The sequence below is a fragment of the Rhinatrema bivittatum genome, chromosome 7 (genome assembly GCF_901001135.1).
Source record: "Rhinatrema bivittatum chromosome 7, aRhiBiv1.1, whole genome shotgun sequence".
In the NCBI taxonomy this organism is placed as follows: Eukaryota; Metazoa; Chordata; class Amphibia; order Gymnophiona; family Rhinatrematidae; genus Rhinatrema; species Rhinatrema bivittatum.
In genome coordinates this window covers 4,752,806-4,779,557 of record NC_042621.1, presented here as the reverse complement: position 1 = coordinate 4,779,557, position 26,752 = coordinate 4,752,806, and the positions used below count along the sequence as shown (strand labels likewise).

The following is a 26,752-nucleotide window of genomic DNA, read 5'->3' as shown; positions in this document are numbered from 1 at the left end:
CCTCCCTGCAACCTGGAGTCTTTTCATAGTTCTGACTCTTTTACTTGCATCTGAGAAAAGTGGATTCTTGTCTTCGATAGCTCATGCCTCAATAAATCTGTTGGTCTGCGAGGTGCCACGAGCCTCTATGTCATTGTTGTTACTATGGACTAATACGTCTATCCCTCTGGAAGAACTCCTCTACTATTGTTTGTTTTGATGTAAAGATGTTTCTGTGCACTTTAAATTATAAATAGATTTACATGTCTCTTGAAGACCTCTACTGGGGTAATTTCCTGCCACAAAAGTGTTGAGATATAAGTGTTTCATTCTCCCAGCCTTGCACTCACATCTACAGAAGGGATCTGCATGCTCTTGAAAGTTCATGTACTACAATATCTTTAAATTATTTTTATGTTGGGTCAATAAAACATATCGCAACCTACAAAGAATTAAGTCTACTAAACTAATACATAGACATACATTAAGCATGACATTAAAAAAATGATCCAACAGTGTGCAATGAATTAAATCACTGATACCTATGCCCACATATGAGGCCCATCAAATGAGACAAAAAATTCCGTAATACACGGTGATTTAATTCATTGCACACTGTTGGGACGTTTAGCCATTCTGTTTATTTGTCTTGTGCATATGGCTACTATCCCCTTTAGAAACTTTTGTGAGAGATTTATTGATTTAAAAAATGATAACAGAAGGCAGCTAGTACATTAATACTTTTATGGATGTGAACTTTACAAATTTCATTACATTTAGGTGTAAAGACACCTCCTGTTCCCTAGAACAACAACAACAACAACAACAACAACAAAATGAATACAAGATTGGAAGAACATTGTGCTTTCTCTGTATTCTGTGTAGTGTCCAGCTATACAAAAGTGTGGGAGAGCTCGTTCTCCCAGTGACATTCTAACGTGGTACAAAGATTGTAAAGCATCAGGTGAATGGATGAGAGAGAAGATGGGAGAACGAAAGGAAGGGGTTTCTAGACTGAAAAATGGGCACTTGTTAGAAAGCAGGAGGACTCTTATCAAAGTATTGCTGAAATTCCCTGCACTTTGCTTGCTCAGGGTGATGTGACACGGAGCCTTTGCAGTTTGTTGATGGCAAACCAATTGATTTCTGCTTAACTTGCAGATAACTATTTAAACATGAGGTTGTATTTCCCCTTCTGCCTGCAAAAATCGCAAGAGCAGTGTTTAACCTGATTCTTCACTTCAGTTTGTGAGAACAGTTCAGCCTGTAATGTCTCCCCCGTGATACCGAGGGATTTTATGTTGTTTACACAGGATTGCAATAAGCAGTATTGCATGGCACTGGTGGAGGGGGGGGTGCAATCCAGGCTGATTTAGCCAAAGTCTTATCTACATCATATAATCACAATATGATAGGGACCCGTAGCTGTAGGTGGTTGGGAGAGACGGCCAGGTCCCTGTTCCACAGTCTTCCTCTGGCGGCGGCGGGGTCCTTGACCGTGTGCTGTCCTTCGGCGGGTCTGGAGCAGTCCGTCCGAGGAGGAAACCTCCGCGGTGATTGACAGCGAGGCCCACTCGCCCCGATCCGCCGCAGCTGATAGGTAATAATGAAGCTTTGCGAAGCCTTGATGGACATGGATATGCCAGATTACACGGAGAGCCTGGACTCCTCTTACACCATGCTGGAGTTTGACAGTCTGAGGATGCTGACCAGTAACACAGGTGAGTTTTTTTTCCACTCCACTCTTCTCCCTAATAATAATAATAATTTGTACAAAACAAAAAAAAAAAAACTATCAGATTCAAGAGGGCTGGGGCAGGTTTGTAGCTTTAACCACCAAGTGCTTATAATCTATCTGCGCTTGCTTCACTCCACCCTAAAAGGAACGCTTCGGGAACGGCAGATGAGTGTGTGTTCAGAGTTATTCCTGCAGGATTGCCACCGTGACCGTGGCTGGCCACGCAGCAGCAGATATTTCAGGGTTATTCAGGGGGGGTGGAAGGCCGCACTTTAAGGGCATTGCTTCGTTTCTGACGCTTTCAAGATGTGTGACAGATCAATGCTGACCTGCCCACCCCCGCCAGAAAAACATTTTTTACAAAGGGAAGCTTTTTTAGCTGGCAGCTTACTATTGAGATAGTTATGTTCCCAGTGAACTCATTTCTACAGCATTTGCTGGCGGCCCTCTGTGGCAGTTTTGACACTGCGGACTCGTAGGTGTGACGTTCGTCATTTTGCCACTAATCAAGGGTTTAATCATGACCCAAACTCTCTAACCTTCGCCCCCTAAATTGGGAGACCCTCTGTGACGAGAGAGCTACTGAAGCAAGCAGAGCTTACAAACAAGATTTTTGTAACTGTCCCCACGTGAAATCCTGCGTTCAGCATCCCTCAGTCTTAACTTAAAATGATTCTGTTTCCCTGGATAGTGTATGAGGATTTTATTTTCTTGATGACTTTGTAGAGTTGCACTAGGGGTGCTTCTGTGCTGGCTGCAGCCTTACTTTGAAGTGTCCAATAAGTGTAATAAAGGAGATTTGAGTCTAATTTTCATGGAGGATCCACCAACGGCTGCCTATGTGACACAACAGAAATCCAGTACAATGAAACTGATCAATAATTTTAACAAAATTGTTGTATTTAGCAGAGTTCTTTTAGTGTGAATCTGTGATTATCCCAATGAATAGATTTTCTGTCTGTTAAGCATTTTAAAACAAGAGGAAAATAACATTTGAGTTTTTTGTTTCAATTGGTGTTGTTGCCCATTTGAAATAACACAACCCCCCCCCCCCCAAACAGTGAAATGTTATTTAGCTTCTGTTGTTCTAGCACACGTCCAGCAGTTTTAGCATTGAGTGTATGCTAAAACAACAAACAAAAGGAAAGGAAAAGGAAATGAAAACTGTTCCATGCATGCATACCCCTAATGCAAATGTGCAGACGAGTCAGTAAATGAGGCCGAGAGTTTATGCCTGGGATCCAGGGATGAGCTTCCGTTGAACCGAAACAGCACATTCTAATGACATTTTCAAGTTTAATGCAAAATGAAAGAAAAAAACAAATTAAAATGTCATTCTTTTGCTTTTGTTGAAAGCACCCCCCCCCCCCTTTCCTCGTACAAATTTAAAAAAATCGAAGTCTCTTCCTAGGCCTTCCTCTGCCTGTCCCTGTCCTTCGCCCTCACGCTCCCCCCCCCCCCTGCCCCCAGTCACCCTGCTCCATCTGCGGGTGCAGAAAGTTATTGCTCCTGCTTCATTTGGATTTCTACAGAGGGTGAGGGGAGTCTTAAGGAGGGGGATCGAGGATGTAGAGGCCTGGGAGGGGGACACTTCCATTTTTAAATTTTTGTGGCACCGGTGATGCTTTTTATTCTGCACTGCATGTGTGTATTGGGGGGTGGGGGGTGGGTTTCACGGCTGGTGGCTTCCTTAAAACTCGGGCTGGCACCATTTTTAAGAAGGGACCCTTTGGGGCAGGAGTGCCTGGGGATCGCTCAAGCCCCTTTTGGATTTCTAGAGACACATGAATGGCGTAAGGAGGCTCCTTGGGAATAGAGGAATATTCAGTGAGGGAAGACTTCAATTTTAACATTTTTGTGGTGCCAGTAATGTTTTTTTTTTTATGGTGCGGGAATTTGGACCTGGGACCCTATATATTATTTTGTTTTCTTTGCGTCATTTTGTTTGGTTTATTTTTGTTTTAAATAAATGAAATAAACTACAAAGGAGGCAAAAAAAAAAACACAAACTGTGAGAAAAACAAAAATAAAAAGATGTAAGAGAATGCCCCTAATGATATCAATGTATATAATTCCTCTCTGAGAATTATTTCTTAGGACCTGACTCATTAAGGAGGTAATTTTCAAAGGAAAATGTAAACGCAGACGTAACATACTGTCATAGCAATTTCCAAAAGCCGATCTCCCTGTGTTACCCTGGCAGGCTTTGTTCTGATTTGCTCCCATTCTTTATCTAGAGGGAAAAGGTTAATGACTTAGTTCCTTAAGGTTAGTTAATAGAGGGCACCTGATCTGAATCTTTTCGGTAATTAAGGATTGAAAAGGCTAACAGAGTTGTGCCCTTCATATCTTAACTTTGTCTTCAGTCAGCAATGCACAGGAATAGACACAGTGCTTTACAACCAGAGCGGTAACTGATAAAATGTGTGATAAACTAGCTAACACGGCAAATGTTAAAATAAATCATGTTTAACATCAGCTACAGGTGAGCCTAATATTCAGCAAAGGGAGGGTAATTTAAGGAAAAGTGAGGGCTTATTTTTTGTCTTAAATTGCATTTGCTCTAGAAGGACTGTGCCATTCTGTTTCAACAGTGACGCCATTATTTTGACATAAAATTGACACCTCCCCGACCCCCTCAAAATGCTTCATAAATGCATCTAAAACAGTTGTTCTTATTACTCGAGGGGACAAATTTATCAGCCTAAATGTATTGCCATCAGGAAAGCATTTTACCTTCCATTATAGTCCTATATTTTAAGAAGATATGGCTCTGGCGATGATCATTCACTAGACTTGATAAATCCACAATTGGTTACTTTAAGGGGGTTGGAGACGTGGACCATTACTAACCAGTAAAGCAGTCTTCCAATGTGCGGGTCACATTCGTATCTGAATGATGTTTTAAGCTAGGTTTGAACCTGACTGACAAATGGCCAACTGACTAAGCATTTTTCCTATAGATCCAAAATGGAGAAAAAAAACAAAACTTTAGTAGATCAGGGCCTGAGTGTCAAGCCAAGCTAACTCCACAAGAGACAAAAACTCAGTTTTGAAACAGGGGTGGATCAAAACATTTTGACAGCCTAAGTTGTCAGTGTGGAGGCAGAGAGAAATGATGGGGGAGGGGGTGACCATTTCTGCACATTTGTGTGACTGTTGTCAGATTCTGATTCCCTGTGAGAAAACCCATGTTATACTCTTTCTGGAACAGTGGAATCAAAGGCCTGCCTTTTTCCAAAGGCTTAACATTACCTGGACCGGCCCTTCTGCTATTTGCTTTACCGTTAATGAGTAACTGACTGTCTTGCTGACTTAATGTGCTCTAATTAGCTTGTTTTGCCCTGGGTGATCACCCTGTAGCATGAAGGAACAATAATATGTTAGAGGGCATGGTGATATAAGGCAAAGAAATCTGAGTGCTTCTTATATTCTATGGATTGAATTTTCAAGCACATTTATGTACATACAGTAAATACATAAGATTAGCCATACTGGGTCAGGCTAAAGGTGCATCAAGCCCAGTATCCTGTATCTAACTGTGGCTAATCCAGGTCACAAATACCTGGCAGGATCGCAAGGGGTAGATAGATTCCAAGCTGCTTATCCAGGGATAAAGTGGATCCATCTTGTCCAAACCTATTTTAAAGACAGCTACACTATTCGCTTTCACCACATCCTCTAGCAAGGAACTCCAGAGCTTAATTATGCATTGAGTAAAAAAAAATATTTTCTCTTATTAGTTTAAATGTATCACCTAGTAGTTTAATTGTGTGTCCCCCTAGTCTTTTTACTTGTTCAAAGAGTAAACAACAAATTCATGTTTACTCATTCTACTCAACTTATTATTTTATAGACCTCTTATCATATTTCCTCTCAGCCGTCTCTTCTCCAAGCTGAAGAGTCCTAACCTCTTTAGTCTTTCTTCATAGGGGAATTGTTCCATCCCCTTTATCATTTTGGTCACCTTTCTCTGTACCTTTTCTAATTCTGCTATATCTTTTTTTGAGATGTGGTGACCAGAACTGCACACAAAACTCAAGATGAGGTCGCACCATGGAGTGATACAGAGGCATTATGATATTTTCTGTTTTATTCTCCATTCCTTTCCCAATAATTCCTAGCGCTCTATTTGTTTCTTGGCTGCTGATGCACACTGAACACAAAGTTTCAATGTATTATCAATGATAACGCCTAGAACATTTTCCTGAGTGGTTGACTCCTAATGTGGAACCTTGCCTTGTGTAGTTAGAAGTTGGGTTACTCTTCCCTAAGGGCATCACTTTCCACTTGACCACATTCAATCTCATGTGCCATATGTATGCCCAGTCTCCCAGTTTTGTAACGTCCTTTTGCAATTTCTCACAAGTCCTCTTGTGATTTAACAACTTTGAATAATTTTGTGTTGTCAGCAAATTTGATCACCTCACAGTGGGGTAGATTTTAAAAGAAGAGCGCGCGGCCTATATGTGCGCAAGCTACCCGGCACGCGCACATATACGCTCGATTTTATAACATGTGCGTGCAGGTGTGAGCATGTTTTAAAATCCGGGGTCGGAGCGCGCAAGGGGGTGCACAATTGTGTACCTTGCGCGCGCTGAGACGCATTGGCTTCCTCCCTTCCCTAATCGGAGCGGCCTGAGAGGGAATTTCCCTTCCCCCTAGCCTGACCTTCCCACTCCTTCCCCTAACCTTCCCACCCCCTAGCCCTACTCTAACCCCCCCTGATATTTATTTTAAGATGCACGCGCCGGCCGATTGCCGGCGCACGATCTCTGAAACAGCAGCAAATGGCCGCTGTGCCAGGAGCCGCTGACCCCATCCTGCCCCGCCCCCCAGACCGCCCCAGACTGCCCATGCCCTGCCCACGCCCTCCCCTTTTTCCAAGCCCTGGGACTTACACGCGTCCCGGGGCTTTACACGTGTCGCTGGGCCTTTTGAAAATAGGCCCGGCGCATGCATAATTCTCCCCCTACGCGCGTAAATCTTTGAAAATCTGCCCCTTATTGTTCCCATTTCTAGGTCATTTATAAATTATATTAAAAAGCAGAGGTTCAGAATGGATCTTTCCACTATTCACCTTTCTCCATTGGGAAAATGTAACATTTAGCCCTACTCTCTGTTTTCTATCTTTTAACCAGTTGGCAATCCACAACAGGACACTGCCCACCTATCCCACGACTTTTTAATTTTCTAAGTCACTCATGAGGGACTTTGTCAAATGCCTTCTGGAAATCCAGGTGCACTATATCAACTGGCTCATCATTATCCACATGCTTTACGCCCTCAAAAAAAATGTAGCAGATTGGTGAGGCAAGACTTCTCTTGTTTCTATGTTGGCTTTGTTACATTAAACTATGCTTATCTATATGTTTAGCAAATTTATCCTTAAGAACCTAAGAACTTGTCATATTGTCATGTTAAGACCAGCATCCTGTTTCCAACAGTGTCCAATCCAGGCGTACTCCTGGGGGAATTCTGCGCAAAAAAATTTAAAATTCTGTGCACAAAAACGGAAAATTCTGCAACCTTTATATTGGTCAAAATAACACACTTTACCTGACAGTCTTTAAGTAATTACATTTTAAATTATTACAGAAAAAAGTTATTACTTAAAATTGCAGAATTTTAAATATTTTGAGCAGAATTTCCCTAGAAATTCACTGTAATCGTGTCCCTTCCACATACACACACCCTTATACAGGCTCCCTCACTCTCTCGCACACACACACACAAACATCCCCTCATACAGGCCCCTCTCTCTTGCATACACACCCACACAAGCTCCCTTTCTCTTTCACACATACATCCTCACACAGGCTACCTATGTCTCTCTCTCACGCAGACCTTCACACAGGCTCTGTCTCACACATACACAATCCCTTCAAACAGGCTAGCACCCTCACATACACACGATCCCTTTTTCATACACACGAGCTCCCAATCTCTCACACACATACACACTCCTTCACAATCTCCTCATATAGGCTCCCTCTCTCTGAAACCCACACTCAAGCATCCCCCCAGCCCCCTCTTACCTCCCATGATCTCTCTCACACCCTCCTGCTCTCTGTCATCCTCCCCTCATATAGGCTCCTTCTCTGAAACGCACACTCAAGCATCCCCCCCACTCCCCCTCTTACCAACCAAGCTTCCTCTCACTCTCCCCCACACCCCCTCTCCTCATTTGGGCTCCCCCTCTGAAACCCACACTCAAGCATCCCCCCACTCCCCCTCTTGCCAACCAAGCCATCTCTCACCTTTCCCCACACCTCCTCTCCTCTCTCACACACACATTCTCTCTCACCGGCATCCCCCTCCCCTCATATGGGCTCCCTCTCTCTGAAACCCACATTCAAGCATCCCCCCCCACCCACTCTTACATCCCATGCTCTCTCTCACCCTCCCCACCCCCCTCTTACCAACCATGCACTCTGTCACCCTCCCCTCTCTCACACACACATTCTCTCTCACCGGCATCCCCCCCCCCCATGCTCTCTCTCACCCTCCCCACCCTCCCTCTTACCAACCATGCTCTCTGTCACCCTCCCCTCTCTCACACGTACATTCTCTCTCACCGGCATCCCCCCCCCCCATGCTCTCTCTCACCCTCCCCTCCCCTCTCTGACACACATTCTCTCTCACCAGCATCCCCCCCCCCATGCTCTCTCTCACCCTCCTGCTCTCTCTCTCTCACCCTCCCCTCCCCTCTCTGACACACATTCTCTCTCACCAGCATCCCCCCATGCTCTCTCTCACCCTCCCCTCCTCTCTCTGACACACATTCTCTCTCACCAGCATCCCCCCCCATGCTCTCTCTCACCCTCCTGCTCTCTCTCACCCTCCCCTCCCCTCTCTGACACACATTCTCTCTCACCAGCATCCCCCCCCATGCTCTCTCTCACCCTCCTGCTCTCTCTCTCACCCTCCCCTCCCCTCTCTGACACACATTCTCTCTCACCGGCATCCCCCCCCATGCTCTCTCTCACCCTCCTGCTCTCTCTCTCACCCTCCCCTCCCCTCTCTGACACACATTCTCTCTCACCAGCATGCCGCCGGATGCGCTCCATTCGCGGCGAAGATGAAGGCCCAGTGCGCCATTCACGGTGAAAAGGGAAGGCCCCCGTGTGCATCTAACGGCGCACTGGGCCTTCATCTTTCCTGCGAACGAAGCGCGTCATGCGGCACACAGGGGCCTTCCCTTTTCGCCGCGAATGGCATGCGGGGACCTTCATCTTCACCGTGAATGGAGCGTGTGCCGCGGGACATGCACCGTTCGCGGCATGCCGGGGTCTCCTCTGCTATTTTCTGCGAAGGAGTTGCCAATTCTGCGCGGGGGGGGGGGGGGGAATTTTGCGCAAATTCTGCGTTCCGCAGTAGCGCAGAATTCCCCCAGGAGTAAAGTACCTGGCAAGTACCCAAACACTAAGTAGATCCCATGTGGCTGATGCCAGAGTTAGCCATGGCTAATTCCTAAGACAACTTGATTAATAGCAGTTAATGCACTTCTCCAAGAACTTATCCAAACCTTTTTTAAACCAAGCTACACCAACTGCTCCAACCATATCTTCTGGCAACAAGTTCCAGAGCTTAATTGTGCGTTGACTGAAAAAGAATTTTCTTTGATTATTTATTTATTTTATTTAACAGTTTTATATACCGTAGTTCAGGTAACAAAGTTACTAATCACTTCGGTTCACATTTCAACAATTACAATGACAATATAAAGAATAGTTTATAATGTCTTACATAGAACAGGGTGATTTAACTTGGATAAAAACTAATAATGAATAGGGAGAGTACAATTTATATACATATGTCTTGTATATACATGAGTGGGTTAAGAGAATGTTTGGTTGAACAGCCTTAGTCTTAAATGTGCTACATGCTAACTTCATGGAGTGCCCCCAGTCCTATTATACAAAAGAGTAAATAACCGATTCACATTTTCCTGTTCTAGACCTCTCATGATTTTAAAGACTTCTATCATATCCCCCTTCAGCTGTCTCTTCTCTAAGTTGAACAACTCTAACCTCCTCATAGGGAAGCTGTTCCATCCCCTTTATCATTTTGGTCGCCCTTCTCTGTACCTTCTCCATCGCAATTATATCTTTTTTGAGATGCGGTGACCAGAATTGTACACAGTACTCAAGGTGCGGTCTCACCATGGAGCGATACAGAGGCATTATGACATTTTCCATTTTATTAACCATTCCCTTCCTAATAATTCCTAACATTCTGTTTGCTTTTTTGACTGCTGCAGCACACCGAGCCGACAATTTAAATGTATTATCCACTATGATGCCTAGATCTTTTTCCTGGGTGGTAGCTCCTAAATGGAACCTAACATCTTGTAACTACAGCATAGGTTATTTTTCCCTATATGCAACACCTTGCACTTGTCCACATTAAATTTCATCTGCCATTTGGATGCCCAATCTTCCAGTCTCACAATGTCCTCCTGCAATTTATCACAGTCTGCTTGTGATTTAACTACTCTGAATAATTTTATATCATCTGCAAATTTGATTACCTCACTCATCGTTTTCCTTTCCAGATCATTTATAAATATATTGAAAAGCACCAGTACAGATCCCTGAGGCACTCCACTGTTTACCGTATTCCACTGAGAAAACTGACCATGTAATCCTACTGTTATTTTTTAACTTAGTTAGTGAACACTTGGGTGGTGGAGCGAGCTGACTCCACCCACAGGGAGGAGCCCTGTGGGGACTCTCCACGACAGGTGGGGTCTCAGCAGTGATGGACACAGGAGTCAGAAGGTATTTATTACAAAGCAAGAGAAACCCGAGGAGCGGGTTTAGGATACTCAGTTCTGGAACAGGAAGACCTGGGATGGATTCTCCGGTAGTGGTCTGCAGATCGGGGTAACCCGGGGAATACTTGCTTCTTGTAGATTTTGTGTGTGGTATTTCCAGTAGTGGTCCACAGCGCGGGGTATGCCAGAGACAGATGTTGGCAACTGGCACAAGACAGCATGGATCCGGTAGTGATCCGCAGAGTGGGGCAATGCGAGAATCCACACAGCGAGATGGAAGCAGTACTGTAGAGCTGGTATTGTACTCACTTTGCCGTAGTAGCAGCAGCGGAGACTTGAAGCAGGAAGTGAAGGGTTGTCTGAGAAAAACTGCTAGAGGAACTTCTGTAGCTGGAGACGGTGGGGTAGGCAGAAGAGGCTCTCCGAGGAGCGGATAGCCCTGAGTGCAGCAAGATCCCCGAGGAGTGGGTACCTGAGTCACTCAGACAGGAACGCTGGAACAGCAATATGAAGCGTCTCAGAGGAAAGGAATTAGGCAAGATGGAATCCTTGCTGACTCATAGGTAGGAAAGTCCAGTAGGCTTAAATACAAGTAGTCAGTGACGTCATGCGGAGGGGACACCCCCGAGCTTCCCGCCATGACGTGCATAAGAAGGAATTCAAAATAACATCATAAGCGGAAGCTGTTGTTTTTTGTTTTTTTTTAATTTTTTTTGGGAAGAGGGAGTAAACGCTGTAACGGTTTACAACAAGCAACAATTTAAAAATTGGACAAAAAGACTCACGGAGTCAACAACATAGACACATCGAGAGCCCCTGACGAAGCAGCCGACGAAACACGAGCCGTGTCGGGCAGCTCGTTGTGCAGCACTACCGCAGCGTCCACCACCCAGCTTCCGCTTTAAATGATAAGTGCTATTTTTTACTATATATACCGTGAAAGCACACAACAAAAGTTAAAAGTTTATGCTTGTTAAACAAAAAAACAAAAAAAGAGGGTTAGAGACCAATGATTATATATCCTGAAGTATGGCAGATATGAAATGCCAATGAAACTGTTTTGTGGAACCTACCACTTGATAGTGTGAGTACATGAATATAGTACTCTCTGTATGAATATATGAGGTCTCCGCTCTCTTCCCAAAAAAAACAAAAAAAAAACAGCTTCCGCTTATGATGTTATTTTGAATTACTTTGTTATAGTTACATCATATAAGCAGTTGATTTATTTTTTTATTTTATTTTATTTAAAAACTTTTCTATACCTTCATTAAGTTAAGTACCATCATAACGGTTTACAGGAAGGCACCAATATTAATATAGGAAAACAGGTAAAATCTATCACTAAACAAGTGCCAAGACTATACGGTAACATGGCTCGTTTATAATTACTCATAATTGTGAGTGTTATCATGTTCTATCATGTCCATTCTTTATTGTCTCATATTTTAAATTGTGAGCAAACATATTTAAAAATGTAAAAATAAAGGTGGAATATATACCCGTGTAGGTTGGGGTAGAGTGCATGAGTGTTTTGCAGATCGTTTTTTGTTTTTTCTCTTTGTCACTGTATACTACTCTCCTTTCTCATTGTTGTAGGCTTGTTTAAATAACCATGTTTTCAAGTGTTTTCTGAAGGCTTTTATGACTGTTTGTAAGCGGATCTCGACCGGCATGGTATTCCAGAGCATAGGACCTGCTAAGGAAAGCGCTCTTTCCCTTACTTGGGTTAGTTTAGCTGTTTTAACTGAGGGGATGGTCAGTAAGGCGTTTTTTGCTGATCTTAGGTTCCTGTTAGGGACGTGTAGGTGAAGGGCTGTATTCAGCCATTCGGCTTTTTCGTCATGTATTAATTTATGTATGGTGCATAGGGTTTTGTAATGTATTCTTTGCTCGATGGGTAACCAGTGCAATTCTATTAGGGTTTCAGTGATGTGGTCTCTTTTATTTTTACCAGTCAGAATTCTGGCAGCCGTGTTCTGCATTATTTGGAGTGGTCTAATCGTTGTGTGTGGTAATCCAAGTAGGAGGGAATTACAGTAGTTAGTGCTTGCGAAAATTAGAGCCTGTAACACTGATCGGAAATTGTTTGTTGTAAGTAGGGGTTTTAACCTTCTAAGGGTCATGAGTTTGGCGTATCCTTCCCTTACTTTCAGCGATATGTGTTGTTTTAGGTTAAGTTCAGTGTCAATTATTACTCCGAGGTTTCTCACTTTTTCTGAGAGTTTAATTGTTTGGTTGTTTTTGAGAATGATAGGGTTTTGGATGAATTCAATATTTTTGCGTTCCAGTAATAGGAATTCTGTTTTCTCTGTTAATCACTAATTCCATCTGGTTCAGTAGTTGTTTGATGATATCCAGATACATGTTGGCTATGTTCAGTATTGGTATAAGTGCATAAGAAGGAGGCAGGCGTGCGTGGGCGTGCCCTAGGTCACACCAATATCAAGATGGCGACCGGGATCGCCCTCGCCATCCCGGGAATGCCAGGGAGGTCGGCGTGGAGAGGCAGAGGCAGCCATCTTGGCCAGAATTGGAGCTACTGGGCAAAATGAGGTGAGCAGCAAAGGTTGCAGCCTCCTGCGACCTATGGGCACAACACCTATGCTCTGTTTCCTGTCTTTTAACCAGTTTGTAATCCACAAAAGGACATTGCTTCCTATCCCATGACATTTAGTTTTCTTAGAAGCCTCTCATGAGGGACTTTGTCAAATGCTTTCTGAAAATCCAAGTATACTACATCTACCGGTTCACCTTTAGCCACATGTTTATTAACCCCCTTCAAAAAAAATAATGTAGATTTGTAAGGCAAGAATTGTTTTGAGTAAATCTATATGCTCTGTGATTTTGATCTTTAGAATAGTTTCCACTAGTTTTCCTGGCACTGAAGTCAGGCTCACTGTCTATAGTTTCCAAGATCACATCTAGAGCCCTTTTTAAATATTGGGGTTACATTGGCCACCCTCCAGTCTTCAGGTACACCGGATTATTTTAATGATAGGTTACGAATTTTAACTAATAGATCTGAAATTTCATTCTTGAGTTCCTTCAGTACCCTAGGATGCATACCATGTGGTCCAGGTGATTTGCTACTCTTTAGTTTGTCAATCTGGCCTACTACATCTTCCAGGTTCACAGTGATTTGGTTCAGTTCATCTGACTCATCACCCTTGAAAACCATCTCCAGAACTGGTATCTCCCCAACATCCTCATTAGTAAACACAGAAGCAAATAATTCATTTAGTCTTTCTGCAATGGCCTTATCTTCTCTAAGAGCCCCTTTAATCCCTCGGTCATCCAATAGTCCAACTGACTCCCTCAGGTTTCCTGCTTTGGATATATTTTTTAAAGTTTTTATTATGAGGTCTTGCCTCTATGGCCAACATTTCAAATTATCTCTTAGCATGTCTTACAATATTTTACACTTGACAATGCTTATGCTTTTTCCTATTTTCTTCCAAATTTTGAAGAATAATGTTTTGGCTAAAATACCTCTTTCACCTCTCTTTTTAACCATGCTGGTAATCGTTTTGCCTTCTTTCCACCTTTTTTAATATGTGGAACACATCTGGACTGAGCTTCTAAGATTGTATTTTTAAACAATGTCCATGCCTGTTGTACATTTTTAACCTTTGCAGTTTCACCTTTCAGTTTTTTTCTATTTTCCTCATTTTATCAAAGTTTCCCTTTTGAAAATGTAGTGTCAGAGCTGTATATTTACATATTGTTCCCCTTCCAGTCATTACTTCAAATTTGATCTTGTTATGATCACTATTGCCAAGTGGACCCACCTCTCTCACTAAATCCTGTGTTCCACAAAGAATTAGATCTAAAATAGCTCCCTCTCTCGTTGGTTGCTGAACCAATTACTCCATGAAGCAATCGTTTATTCCATCCAGGAACTTAACATCTCTAATATGTCCTGATGTTACATTTACCCAGTCAATATTGGGGTAACTGAAATCTACCATTATTACTGCACTGCCACTTTGGTTAGCTTCCCAGATTTCTCATCATATCTCTGATCATTTTGGTCAGGTGGATGGTAGTATATTCCTATCACTATACCTTTACCCAATACACATGGGATTTCTGCCCATATAGATTCCACTGAGCATTTAGTCTTTTGTATGATCTTTATCCTGTTGGACTCTATGCCCTCTCGGACATAAAGTGCCACACCCCCACCAAGTTGATCCTCCCTATCATTGCGATATAATTTGTACCCTGATATAGCACTGTCCCATTGGTTATCCTCCTTCCACCAAGTCTCTGTGATGTCAATTATGTCAATCTCATAATTTGCTGCTATACACTCGAACTCTCCCATCTTACTTCTTAGACTTCTGACACTGGCATACAGACATTTCAAAGTGTGTTTTTTGTTTGTACTAATAACTTGGTTTTCAGTTGGGCTGAAGTAAGTTTTGTAATAAAAGACAGAAAAAAGAAAGGGTAGGGGGGAAGGGCGGGGGAGGTAAGGGAAGGGAAGGTGGGGTGGGGGAGTAGGGAACAGACTTGTTATATTTATTACCATGTTATAATGTAAAATATTCTTGTTATATTTATTACCATGTTATAATGTAAAATATTCTTATATCTATTTAATACCATGTTATAATGTAAAATAGGGCTGTTACCACCCTATTCCTTTAGTTATCTGGAAACCGATGTGATATCTCGATCGAATGTCGGTATACAAAAGAAATAAATAAATAAATAAATAAATAAACAGGGGAAGGCAGCGCGGCTTGGAGCAGGCTCGGCGCGCGCAAGGTGCACAATTGTGGACCCCCTTGCGTGCGCCGACCCTGGATTTTATAACATGCACGCGCATGTTATAAAATCGGGCGTACATGTGCGTGCGCCAGGTAGCGCGCGCACATGTAAGCCACACGCACTTCTTTTAAAATCTACCCCAAAGTATTTTGTATAAGGTGGATGATTGAAATGTCCAGGCGCTTCTTGTGATTTGAACACGCCGTCAGGCTTGCTGGCACCTTCACTTTCGAATTGTATATTATGCTTGACTGACCCATTTTTTTTGTTTGAATTGCTACTTTGGTTCCCTTTACTATTTTTTATTTCGAAACAATTTCCATGCCTGTTGTAAATTCTTAACTTTTGCAGCTGCTCCTTTAAGTTTTTTCTTAATCATTTTCCTTATTTTATCATAGTCACTCTTCTGAAAGCTAAATGCAGTAGATTTCTTTAGTGCTGTGGTCACTATTGCCAAGTGGTCCCAACACTGTTACCTCTCGCACCAAATCCTGTGTTCCCCTAAGGACTAAGTCTAAAATAGTTTTCCATCTTGTTGGTTCTTGTACCAGCTGCTCCTTGAAGCAGTCATTTACTTCATCTAGGAACTTTACCTCTCTTGCATGTCCTGATGTGACATTCACCCCAGTCAATATTGGGGTAATTGAAATCATCCAAAATCAACGGAAGCCAACCTTGCACATAAGCAAGTACTCACATAAACATGGTGCAGGATAAAGTATATAGTTCCATTGAAACTTCAAATATATTTTTATTGTAACGTCAATCATTCAAAGTTCATTTGATTGAGGCAACTCCATTCCGGGTAATCAAACGAAACAACAATTAACAACAATTGTTGTTTCGTTTGATTACCCGGAATGGAGTTGCCTCAATCAAATGAACTTTGAATGATTGACGTTACAATAAAAATATATTTGAAGTTTCAATGGAACTATATACTTTATCCTGCACCATGTTTATGTGGGTAATTGAAATCACCCATTATTACTTTCTTTTACATAAGAACATGCCATGCTGGGTCAGACCAAGGGTCCATCAAGCCCAGCATCCTGTTTCCAACAGAGGCCACACCAGGCCACAAGAACCTGGCAATTACCCAAACACTAAGAAGATCCCATGCTACTGATGCAATTAATAGCAGTGGCTATTCCCTAAGTAAACTTGATTAATAGCAGTTAATGGACTTCTCCTCCAAGAACTTTTCCAAACCTTTTTTAAACCCAGCTACACAAATTGCACTAACCACATCCTCTGGCAACAAATTCCAGAGCTTAATTGTTCATGCAGACTTTAATAACATTACCCCCTTTATGTATTGAAATATTTCTGCTAAGAATACAGTATACAAAACAAATGTGGAATACTGTTGTACAAAGGAACAGAAATGTATCAAGCATATATAGCAGACAGCATGCCTCTCGGAATCTGTCTTTAATGTACCTGTGTTCATTCTTGAGTACCTGAGTTGGCGTCTTTGGCCCTGGAGTGCCGGACGCTGCTCAGGAATTCAGGTTAAATGCAGATTAACTTCATTAAGATCTGCTATGTGTAAAATTGTGGAGAGCATGAAATCCTAGCCCATCTGAATAACTCATTGATTAGACAATCCACCATATTTATTAATCTTTGCTGTGCACCTGCATTGATTTATGTACTCTGTCTCAACCTTTGTTTGTGACGGCATTTTATGTACATTGCAAATAGCACAAAGTGCACTTGTAAATGTGCTGTAAAACTTACAGAGCATTAACTTGATGGTATATAAAAGCAATAAATAAATAATTATTATTATAACTGACAGAAACAATATCAAAGGAAAGGAAGCTCTAGAACAAGACGTCATGAGATGAGATTGAAAGGGGGTAGACTCAGGGGTAATCTTAGGAAATATTTCTTTACAGAGTGGGTGGTGGATACATGGAACAGCCTTCCCAGTATCTGAATGCAAGAATTCAAGAAAACATGGGATAAATACAGGGGATCTCTGAGGGAGTAGTAGGGATATTATAAAGTTGACCATTTTGTGTGGATGGACAGACCAGATAGGCAGTATGGTCTTTTTCTGCCATCATGTTTCTAAGTTTCGGATGTGATTTGTGTAATCCAGATTGGCATTTTGAATAGCCCACTTACTAGCAAGGTAAAGTCCAGGCATGTTTGGCTGCTAATTTCAAAATTTGCTATCATAAAGTACAAGTAGTATGCATATTTTAACCCCTCTTATTTGTGCGGGTGGATGATTGGAGGCACATTTGGAAATCGAATGTGATATTTTCTTCATCCAAACTAAAAGCAACCCCGGTATAGCTTCTTTTTAGTGTGGATACAAGTTTGAACATTTTTAACATAAAGAGGTCGATATTCAGTGCCACCAAGACAAATAAGTTTGGACTTATCCAGCTGAGAGGATGCATTTTATTATTAGGCTGCATTCAGCAACCCCTACTTAGCAAAATAGCTACTTATCTAGTTAAACAACAATTATCCGTAAAAGTGGTGGGCAGGATGGAGATGTTTTTGGGGCTAACTTAGCTGGATAAGTGGCGATATTCAAACTTATCTAAGGCCTGGATTCACCATTCTATCGCAGAATGGTGAATCCAGTGAAAACGGGACGGTGGGCCTGCGAAAGCCGGCAACCTTTGCATCACTGCGGTGTATTCGCTGCTGGCTTTCGCACCCAATAGCGCCACCATGAAAGGTGGTGCAATTGGGCGCGCTACTGGCGATGATAACGTTATTCACCTATCGCCGTCAGTGAAGACACCGCCGAGTCCGCCTCCTCGCTGCCCTGACTCCTCCCCTCACCACCCCGACTCTGCCCCGACTTCGCCCCCAGCATTCTATCACACTCGAAAAGGGCCTTTTCGCGTGCAATAGAGGCCTTTGAAAATGACCCCCTAAGTTAGCCGGATAAGTTAGACCTGCTATTGAGCATATCTAGAGTTATCCAAACAAACTTATCCAGCTAATTCCAGTTTTCCTAGGTATGTTGGGGGCAAACCGCACCACTGAATATCCTGGCTAAATTAGCTGGATATGTTTATCTGGCTAACTTTCTTGACAGGATAATTCTGAAAATGGACTTCAAGATGTGCTATGTTGCATAAGACCAAAGATCCAACGATCCCAGCATCCTGCCTCTGATAGAGAGCATTAATTTAATGTAATTTAATTAAGCATTTATATTCTTCCTCCCACAGCAGCTTAATCCATTCCAAGATGGAGTACGAAGTGCCCTGCAGATCCCAAAGGGCACGTCCATTCCTCATAGCTCACTCCCAGGGATAAGTGCTGGTTTTCTCTGAGTCCACCTGGCTAATAATGGTTTATGGACATTTCCTCCAGTAACTTGTCCGAACCCTTTCAAACTCTGCTATGCTCCTTGCCTTGACCACATGCACTTTTAGCTTGCTTTGAGGAGGTCAATTTTTAGCCAATTCAATCTACCCAGGTAAACCCTGATTTACTTAGGTAAATGCCTTAGAGAATTGTTCTCTCCATAGCCATTATAAAGTGACATCACATAAGAACATAAGAACATGCCATACTGGGTCAGACCAAGGGTCCATCAAGCCCAGCATCCTGTTTCCAACAGTGGCCAATCCAGGCCATAAGAACCTGGCAAGTACCCAAAAACTAAGTCTATTCCATGTTACCATTGCTAAAAATAGCAGTGGCTATTTTCTAAGTCAACTCAATTAATAGCAGGTAATAGCAGATCCCTGAGGCACTCCACTGCCCACTCCCTTCCACCCCTCGGTGTGGTCTATAAAACATCCATCGGCTTGGGCATGGAGAATCCTTAAAGCTTGGCAGCTCATCTGTAGTCTCGGTGATCCAACCGAGAAGCAATTAAGCTACAAATTATTCTTTATGAGCCCCGTTTTATAATGGTGTGCGTAGAGCTGAAGCCTTCCTGTATGTCAGCCTGAGGTCTCAAAGCAGACATGCGTACCTTATAGCATGTCTCAGGCATGCACGCTTAAACCTGCTACGAAGCAGATGTGAATGTCTACGCAAGCATTTATGTCCATACTGTCAAAAAACTAAAAATGTGCCTGTAATTTATTTTCCTGCCACATGCTTTTCCTAGATGCCAAGACAGAGACTCTGACCACTAATACCTGAGAGCCAGAACTTCCTGATCATGAGCCCACAACCTTGTCTGCCACCAGACTACTCAATTTATTCTTACTACCTCGGCCCAGAGCGCTTGCCTGATTACAGTATATATGCATCTCTGCTCTTGCACCCATCTTCATATTCTTGCTCCCCATTTCATTCACTGGACCCTTTGTTATCTAATCTATGTTCTGATGCAACCTGTCTCTTGTCTTTAGCCATACCTGTATACCTCAGGTTCAGTGTCTTTGATTCGATTGATTTCAATTTGGGTGCGTAATTTTAAAATGCAATTTTGATTGTAATCTACCTTCCATGCCAGGAAAAATAGTGGAAAGTGTTCTAAACATCAAAATCACAGAACATATAGAAAGACATGGTTTAATGGAACAAAGTCAGCATGGCTTTACCCAGGGCAAGTCTTGCCTCACAAATCTGCTTCACTTTTTTGAAGGAGTTAATAAACATGTGGATAAAGGTGAACTGGTAGATGTAGTGCACTTGGATTTTCAGAAGGCATTTGACAAAGTTCCTCATGAGAGGCTTCTAGGAAAAGTAAAAAGTCATGGGATAGGTGGCGATGTCCTTTCGTGGATTGCAAACTGGCTAAAAGACAGGAAACAGAGAGTAGGATTAAATGGGCAATTTTCTCAGTGGAAGGGAGTGGGCAGTGGAGTGCCTCAGGGATCTGTATTGGGACCCTTACTTTTCAATATATTTATAAATGATCTGGAAAGATATACGATGAGTGAGATAATCAAATCTGCAGATGATACAAAATTGTTCAGACTAGTTAAATCACAAGCAGATTGTGATAAATTGCAGTAAGACTTTGTGAGACTGGAAAATTGGGCATCTAAATGGCAGATGAAATTTAATGTGGATAAGTGCAAGGTGATGCATATAGGGATAAATAACCCATGCTATAGTTACACAATGATAGGTTCCATATTAGGTGCTACAACCCAAGAAAGAGATCTAGGTGTCATAGTGGATAACACATTGAAATCGTCGGCTCAGTGTGCTGTGGCAGTCAAAAAAGCAAACAGAATGTTGGGAATTATTAGAAAGGGAATGGTGAATAAAACGGAAAATGTCATAATGCCTCTGTATCGCTCCATGGTGAGACCGCACCTTGAATACTGTGTACAATTCTGGTCGCCACATCTCAAAAAAGATATAATTGCGATGGAGAAGGTACAGAGAAGGGCAACCAAAATGATAAGGGGAATGGAACAACTCCCCTATGAGGAAAGACTAAAGAGGTTAGGACTTTTCAGCTTGCAGAAGAGACGGCTAAGGGGGGATATGATAGAGGTGTTTAAAATCATGAGAGGTCTAGAGTGGGTAGATGTGAATCGGTTATTTACTCTTTCGGATAGTAGAAAGACTAGGGGGCACTCCATGAAGTTAGCATGGGGCACATTTAAACTATTCGGAGAAAGTTCTTTTTTACTCAAAGCACAATTAAACTCTGGAATTTGTTGCCAGAGGATGTGGTTAGTGCAATTAGTAAAGCTGTGTTTAAAAAAGGATGTTACTAGCAACGGTAACATGGAATAGACAGTTTTTGGTAGTTGCCAGGTTCTTATGGCCTGGATTGGCCACTGTTGGAAACAGGATGCTGGGCTTGATAGACCCTTGGTCTGACCCGGTATGGCATGTTCTTATGTTCTTATGCCTTATGACTTATCCTAAAAAAGAGGCGGAATATCATGCTTATAAATAAATAAATAATGCTTCCCCTGGGATTTGACTCTTTGCAGTACCCGCAAAATGGCTTCCTTGTGCCCTTTTATATGTACAACTCCCAGGGTAGTTATCAAAAAGTGTGTTTACTTGTGTAAAGCCACATTTTACCCGCACGAATGTGTTTGAAAAATACACCCCCCCCCCCCCAAAAAAAAAGTGTATAGAAGATGTTTTTTGTTAATTTATTTTTTATTTTCTGACTGTGCAGGCCCTTGGCCCACTCGAAGAGAGGGCCTAGGTCTAACTTGCTCTCTAGGAACAAAACATGAATTAGAAAGTTATTTTACATGGTTTTTTTTAGAAATAATATGGATAAAACACATCGCTTTATTGCAAGATGCGCCCGTCTAAGATAGCTGGTGGCAACAGAATACTTCCTTCACTTGGGCTTGGTGTTGTTATCTCTCTGAAAGGTACCATGATGGTAATCTGGATAGTTTTTTACATCTTTCCGAGATCTCGTGTCTCTATATTTTGGGACTGATAACTCAAGTCTTTAAAAATATATCTGTGTATATATTTTCAATTAACAACACCAACAAGCCAGACTTAGCACTAAGAACCATAACGAGGCCAAATAAAAGAAGAAACAATACAGAGAAAATCAGTGGGAAATACTACAGAGGTTTATGAGATGGGGGAAGGAGGAATCCACCCAGCAAGCCAAAGACCCCTGGAGTGACGGATGCAAGTCCCTGGCAGAGACGGGCAGCACACAGTAACCAGTTAAACAACAATACAGTACAACAAGCACCAATAAAGAATATATAGGTTCATTCACATGTACCGAAAGTGGCAGTCGCTTCATTAACATTTCTGGAAAGCATGCATGCCAGAAACGCTGCATGCTCAGAGTTGCAAAGAAGCATGGTGCTCTGAAACCATCTGTGAATATGGAGAGTGGTTTCTTCCACAAGTTCAGAATAGCACTACAGGCAGTAAAAAGAAGACACCAAGCTTAGATTTAGCCAGCTTCAGATCCTGGATGCCCGTCTTCCCGGACAAAATATGAATTTTAGTTTGACTCCTGGGACGAAAGGTCCTGATCATACACTCAGATCAGACAAGATGCCCTGAAGTCCCTCTTTCCCACATCACCTCTAATAATCTGGGGATCCCCCTAGGCCAGTGAAGAGCAAACTATGGCTTGGGAGAGGCTTGAGTCTGGCGACGACAGCATATATTATCTTCTTCCTGGAACAGACACGATATCACTGCCACACGCCTCTCAGACTATGCTCATCTCAGGCTGTGCCTGTAACTCTGGGCAAGATGCCTCAACTCTTTTCATACAAAGTAATTCCCCCCTCTCTCCAGCTCCTCAGAATGCCTCAGATTGACCCCAACATCACCACCTGGACAGGCCCAACAGTTTACCTTCTTCTGCTTTAGCCTTGTTTGGAATAGTCTTGAAAGAGTGAGGTGTGTGTACTGGATAAGTCTGCCCTGCAAATCATGGAGCTAGAGGAAAAGGAAGCTTTGGAGACACAATTCCAGAAACAATTCTTCTGGTTGTCTGGGTGCCCCTATCAGTTCTGACCAAAAGTCACATAACAACCTGTTTCACGTGGAATTTTGGTGACCTAGATATGTTGACAGGATCCAAAAGTGACCTGTGAGTCCAGAACTGCCTGTGTGGCTCCCTAGTGGAAGAAAGCAAACAACCCGTGACCCAATAAAAAAAAGTTACAGATTGCAGTGGAACAGGATTTAGGAAAACCAGAACTGAATCAGGATGATCAGGCTCCAGAGGCAATTTACCTGGGCTAGATGCTCTTGGTTAGTTTCTAAACAAGACACAGTCAGTTCAACAATAAGAAACACAATATCCATGTTGTTTACGTATATTTGTGCTGCAACTCTTGTGAACAAAGTTCCTTCACTGGTTTGAATAAATCAGGCATGCTATAGATGCACTGTGTAGGTTAGAAAACAGCTTTACAATAACGCTTTGACCAGGGTGACACTGTCATCACCTGAGATCAGAATGGTAATATCATAATGGAACATTTGTCAAGTATCGTTAAGCCCACTGCAGCAACAAGCAGACAGGTGTAAAGCAAAGCAAGATATGATATATGAGGAGAGCTGAAGCAGTGCAAATTATATTACCGACAAGGGACAAGAGAAACTACCCGAAAGGTAAGTAACATGTATGATGTTTGAATCGTCTACTATCCATTATCCTCCTGTTCCAAGAAGGTTAAAGCTGCCACCGCATGGCTCTGCAGCCTTCTCGGGTGAAGGTGTTGAAGGAATTGTGGCCTATCTCCTTCTGTAATACTACTCTAAAAACCTCACACACTGCTCGGAACCTTGAGGTTATCTTTGACCCAAGATTAGACTTGAAATCTCATATCAAATCTGTTGTACAAACATCCTATTACAAGCTCTGACTGCTCTGACACATCAATCCTATCCTCGAAGCATATGACTTTTGGATCATTCTCCAAGCTTTGGTACTAACTGGAATAGACTATTGTAATTCTCTATACATCGGACTCCTTCAGAACATCATGAGACCGCTTCAACTTATCCAAAACTCTGCAGCTCAATTCCTCACTAACACTAAGCCTCAGGACCAGATTACTCCAGTATTGTACTCATTACACTGGATGCCAATCTCCATTATTCACAATTTAATACACAATATTACTACCCTTGGCTACTTTCAACCCTACACTTTCATGTACCCTCCCAAAACTTAAGGTTACCAAGGCAGTGCTTTCTTGAAATACCATTTCCAAAACTTACTAGATTGGCAGTTACACGAGACCGAGCCTCTTTGATTGCAGGTCCCACTATTTGGAATTCGATCCCTCCATCCTTTAGACTAATACCCAGTGCTAAAGATTTTAAGAAAGCCTTGAAAAGCTACTTATTCAGACAGGGATTTCCAGATGCCAGCAATGTGTAACATCCTTCAAGGCCAGCAAGCTTATGCTTTTTTTGCCCAGTCTAGCGTGACTGATTTTATAACATGCAATTTGCAGTGTTTAGCTTGTTTCGATGTCTCTTGTTATTTGTTTTTCTTTTATGAATATTTTTTTCTTTTACTGTGAATGTATTTTACTGTAACCTGCCCTGAACATTGGACGGTGCGGGTAACAAGTTCTTTAAAATAAATAAGTAAATAAATAAATAAATAAAGGTTCCTACAACATTGAACGCTGTAAAGTACATATCAGTGAAAAAGCAGTACGTTGCTATACTATCTTTCAAAGCGAAGCCATGATTTTACTGTGCACCGCTGTATTACACAATCTGTTTGCACAGAACCAGAGAGGCTCTGTGTACAAACCCAGCTTAATGGCAACGGTAAATTCTTAGAGCATGGAAGGCGGGTGAAGAAATTCCTTTGCGAACACTCCTTGGTGAATTTTATTGCAAGGCACTGACTGTCACAGATTTTGATGTAACAAGTAGCACAGATTTTCAGGAAAATGGGCTCAGTGGCACAATTAGGAGAAGGAGGGGGACAGGGAGCTATATTTAGTCAACCTTATAACTGAAAATCATTGTTGCTCCGTACAATAAGTCCTTCAGTTATGCCATTTCCTTGGCAATCTTTTTTTAACCCTGGGCAGACACAAAAACTGAAAGGCAGCAAGTTGCTCTCTTTGCTGCCTACATTTGTCATCTTGCCTTAAAAGGAGTTTCATATCTTCAATTTCACCAGGACAGAACCAAGCCAGAGTAATTAAGCAGAGGCTAGTGGGGAGCCCAGATGTGGTATCAAAATGGGTACCCGAGAATTGATTTATGCCCTATCATAAAAGAGGTGAGAACCTCTTCAGAAGAGGATAACAAATTAATATGTCAGACCTGTGAAAAATCTTTCACATATAGAGAGCGGGGATGGTGGGGAGGGGGGGGGGGATACATTTCTGGCAAAATCTGTGATTGATCCGTAGAAATCCGACAATGATTCAAGCAAAGTCCAGTGCAGATTAGTACAGGCTGGTGGATTCATTTTGAATTTCTGCTGATCCACATTGGATATCTTCAGAATTTGCGGTGGAGGTGGTGGTGGTCATGAGGGAGATCCATGGATTTTGTTGAGCATGAACTAGGCTGAAATACCTCTGGTTCGAGTTTGACTTTGGAAAGTTGGCACATCTAGGGTTTGCTGGAGACACTTTCCTGGCTGCCTTAATTGTCAGACTGCTGCAGACACGTTTCGGAGCCTTCTCCACTGCCGAACCTCAGCTCCGGATCTGTTTGCTAGAGAAGTTAGATATCTTTGCTTGCCCTCCTTATCGACCATGCTGATGACCATCTTAGCTTCCTCGTGATGACTGTTGGCCCTTATGTTACAACCCTAATTGCAAGTGGGTAACTTGCACAGAGAGGGCAGTTACAACCCTAAAAGAAACCATGGGGGTAATTTGCATGGAGCAAAAGTTACAACTATAATCCCCTTGCTGGGCAGACTTGGTCTTTTTCTGCCATCATTTGCTACGTTTTCATGTTATTACAGAGTACATTACTATTGCACCTTGCATTGCTGCCAGTGTAACATTAGAAATATTCTAAAATGTAGGTTTCTTGGGAAAATTAGATGCAATGGGGACAAATTTGGTTCCACCATTTCCTGCTGGCAAGTAACTTATTAGTAGCCTATGGCTATGTATAAAATGTTCAGCTCTTCTTTGCATTCCTAGGGCTTCTGAAGACCTCAGGAATTCACAGGTCCTAACCCAAAACACAAGAAAAGTCTCCTATTAACCAGTTTGGTAAAGTGAGGAATTTTTAGCCAATCCATCGATCTACATAGCTAAACTTCACTTGTTTTCATCCTATTCACCATCTCATCAGCTTCCTAAAGCTTCTATAATCCAAAAGCAGATAGAGGAAATGTAACCCACCCCTGTCCTGGATACAAGAGTCGCTGGGAGGGCATTCTACGTATGCAGCTGGGAAAATGGACCCTTGCTGGCAGAGAACACTGATTGTGACTTTGAATCCACTCCAGAAACTGGGACAAGGCTAAGGCTTACCTTAATTTTCTGAGGTAAGCAGTTGAAGGTGTTTACAAAATGATCAGAGAAAAGCAGTCTATTTACAGTTAATATTGATTGGTCATGCTAAGCAGACAATTCTCTTCTTCCCTGGCTCCTCTGCGCTAGAGGTTTAGACTCCTCACTGGGTTCAAGTTCTGAGCCACAGGCCCCCAGAGAACAAAAGGTCCTGCTGGGGTCCGGTGCAGGTGATTAGATCCAGTAGTGTGGCTACTCTCTGGCCACCAAGCCAAAACAGAGGGTTTGTCATCCGCCTCCTATCGGAGCATGATCATACACTGATCAGGGATATCATTTTCCAGATTAAGTACCGCTTACAGATCTCATGGATGATGGAGGTGGGGTCCACTGGAATTGCAGGCAACTTCTCCGGGGCCCACCCCTGAAGCTTAGGGTGGCAATTTGTGAGAGGGACTTCCCCAGAGGAGCAGGTTATGGGGCCTTGCTGAATCCCCACAGCGCCTCCAGATCCTTCCGGGACCTTCCGTACAGGAGAGCTCTAGAACCCGGCTCTCATGCTCACTCTCCCAGAGAAGTCTCTTGAATTCTCGGAAGGAATCACACAGCGCATACCCT

General features: G+C 42.6%; 1 protein-coding gene across 2 annotated transcripts in view; it reads left to right on the top strand.

Annotated features, from left to right (window-relative positions):
- The first annotated feature begins 1,163 nt into the window (after positions 1 to 1,163).
- Positions 1,164 to 26,752, top strand: part of LOC115094965 (hepatocyte nuclear factor 4-beta-like) — an 84,286-nt gene continuing 58,697 nt past the window's right edge. For both annotated transcript variants that reach the window (XM_029608085.1, XM_029608084.1), the window contains exon 1: positions 1,164 to 1,700. In XM_029608085.1, the coding sequence (XP_029463945.1) occupies positions 1,586 to 1,700 (115 nt within the window). In that variant the 5' untranslated portion in view covers positions 1,164 to 1,585. The remainder of the gene's footprint in view (positions 1,701 to 26,752) is intronic.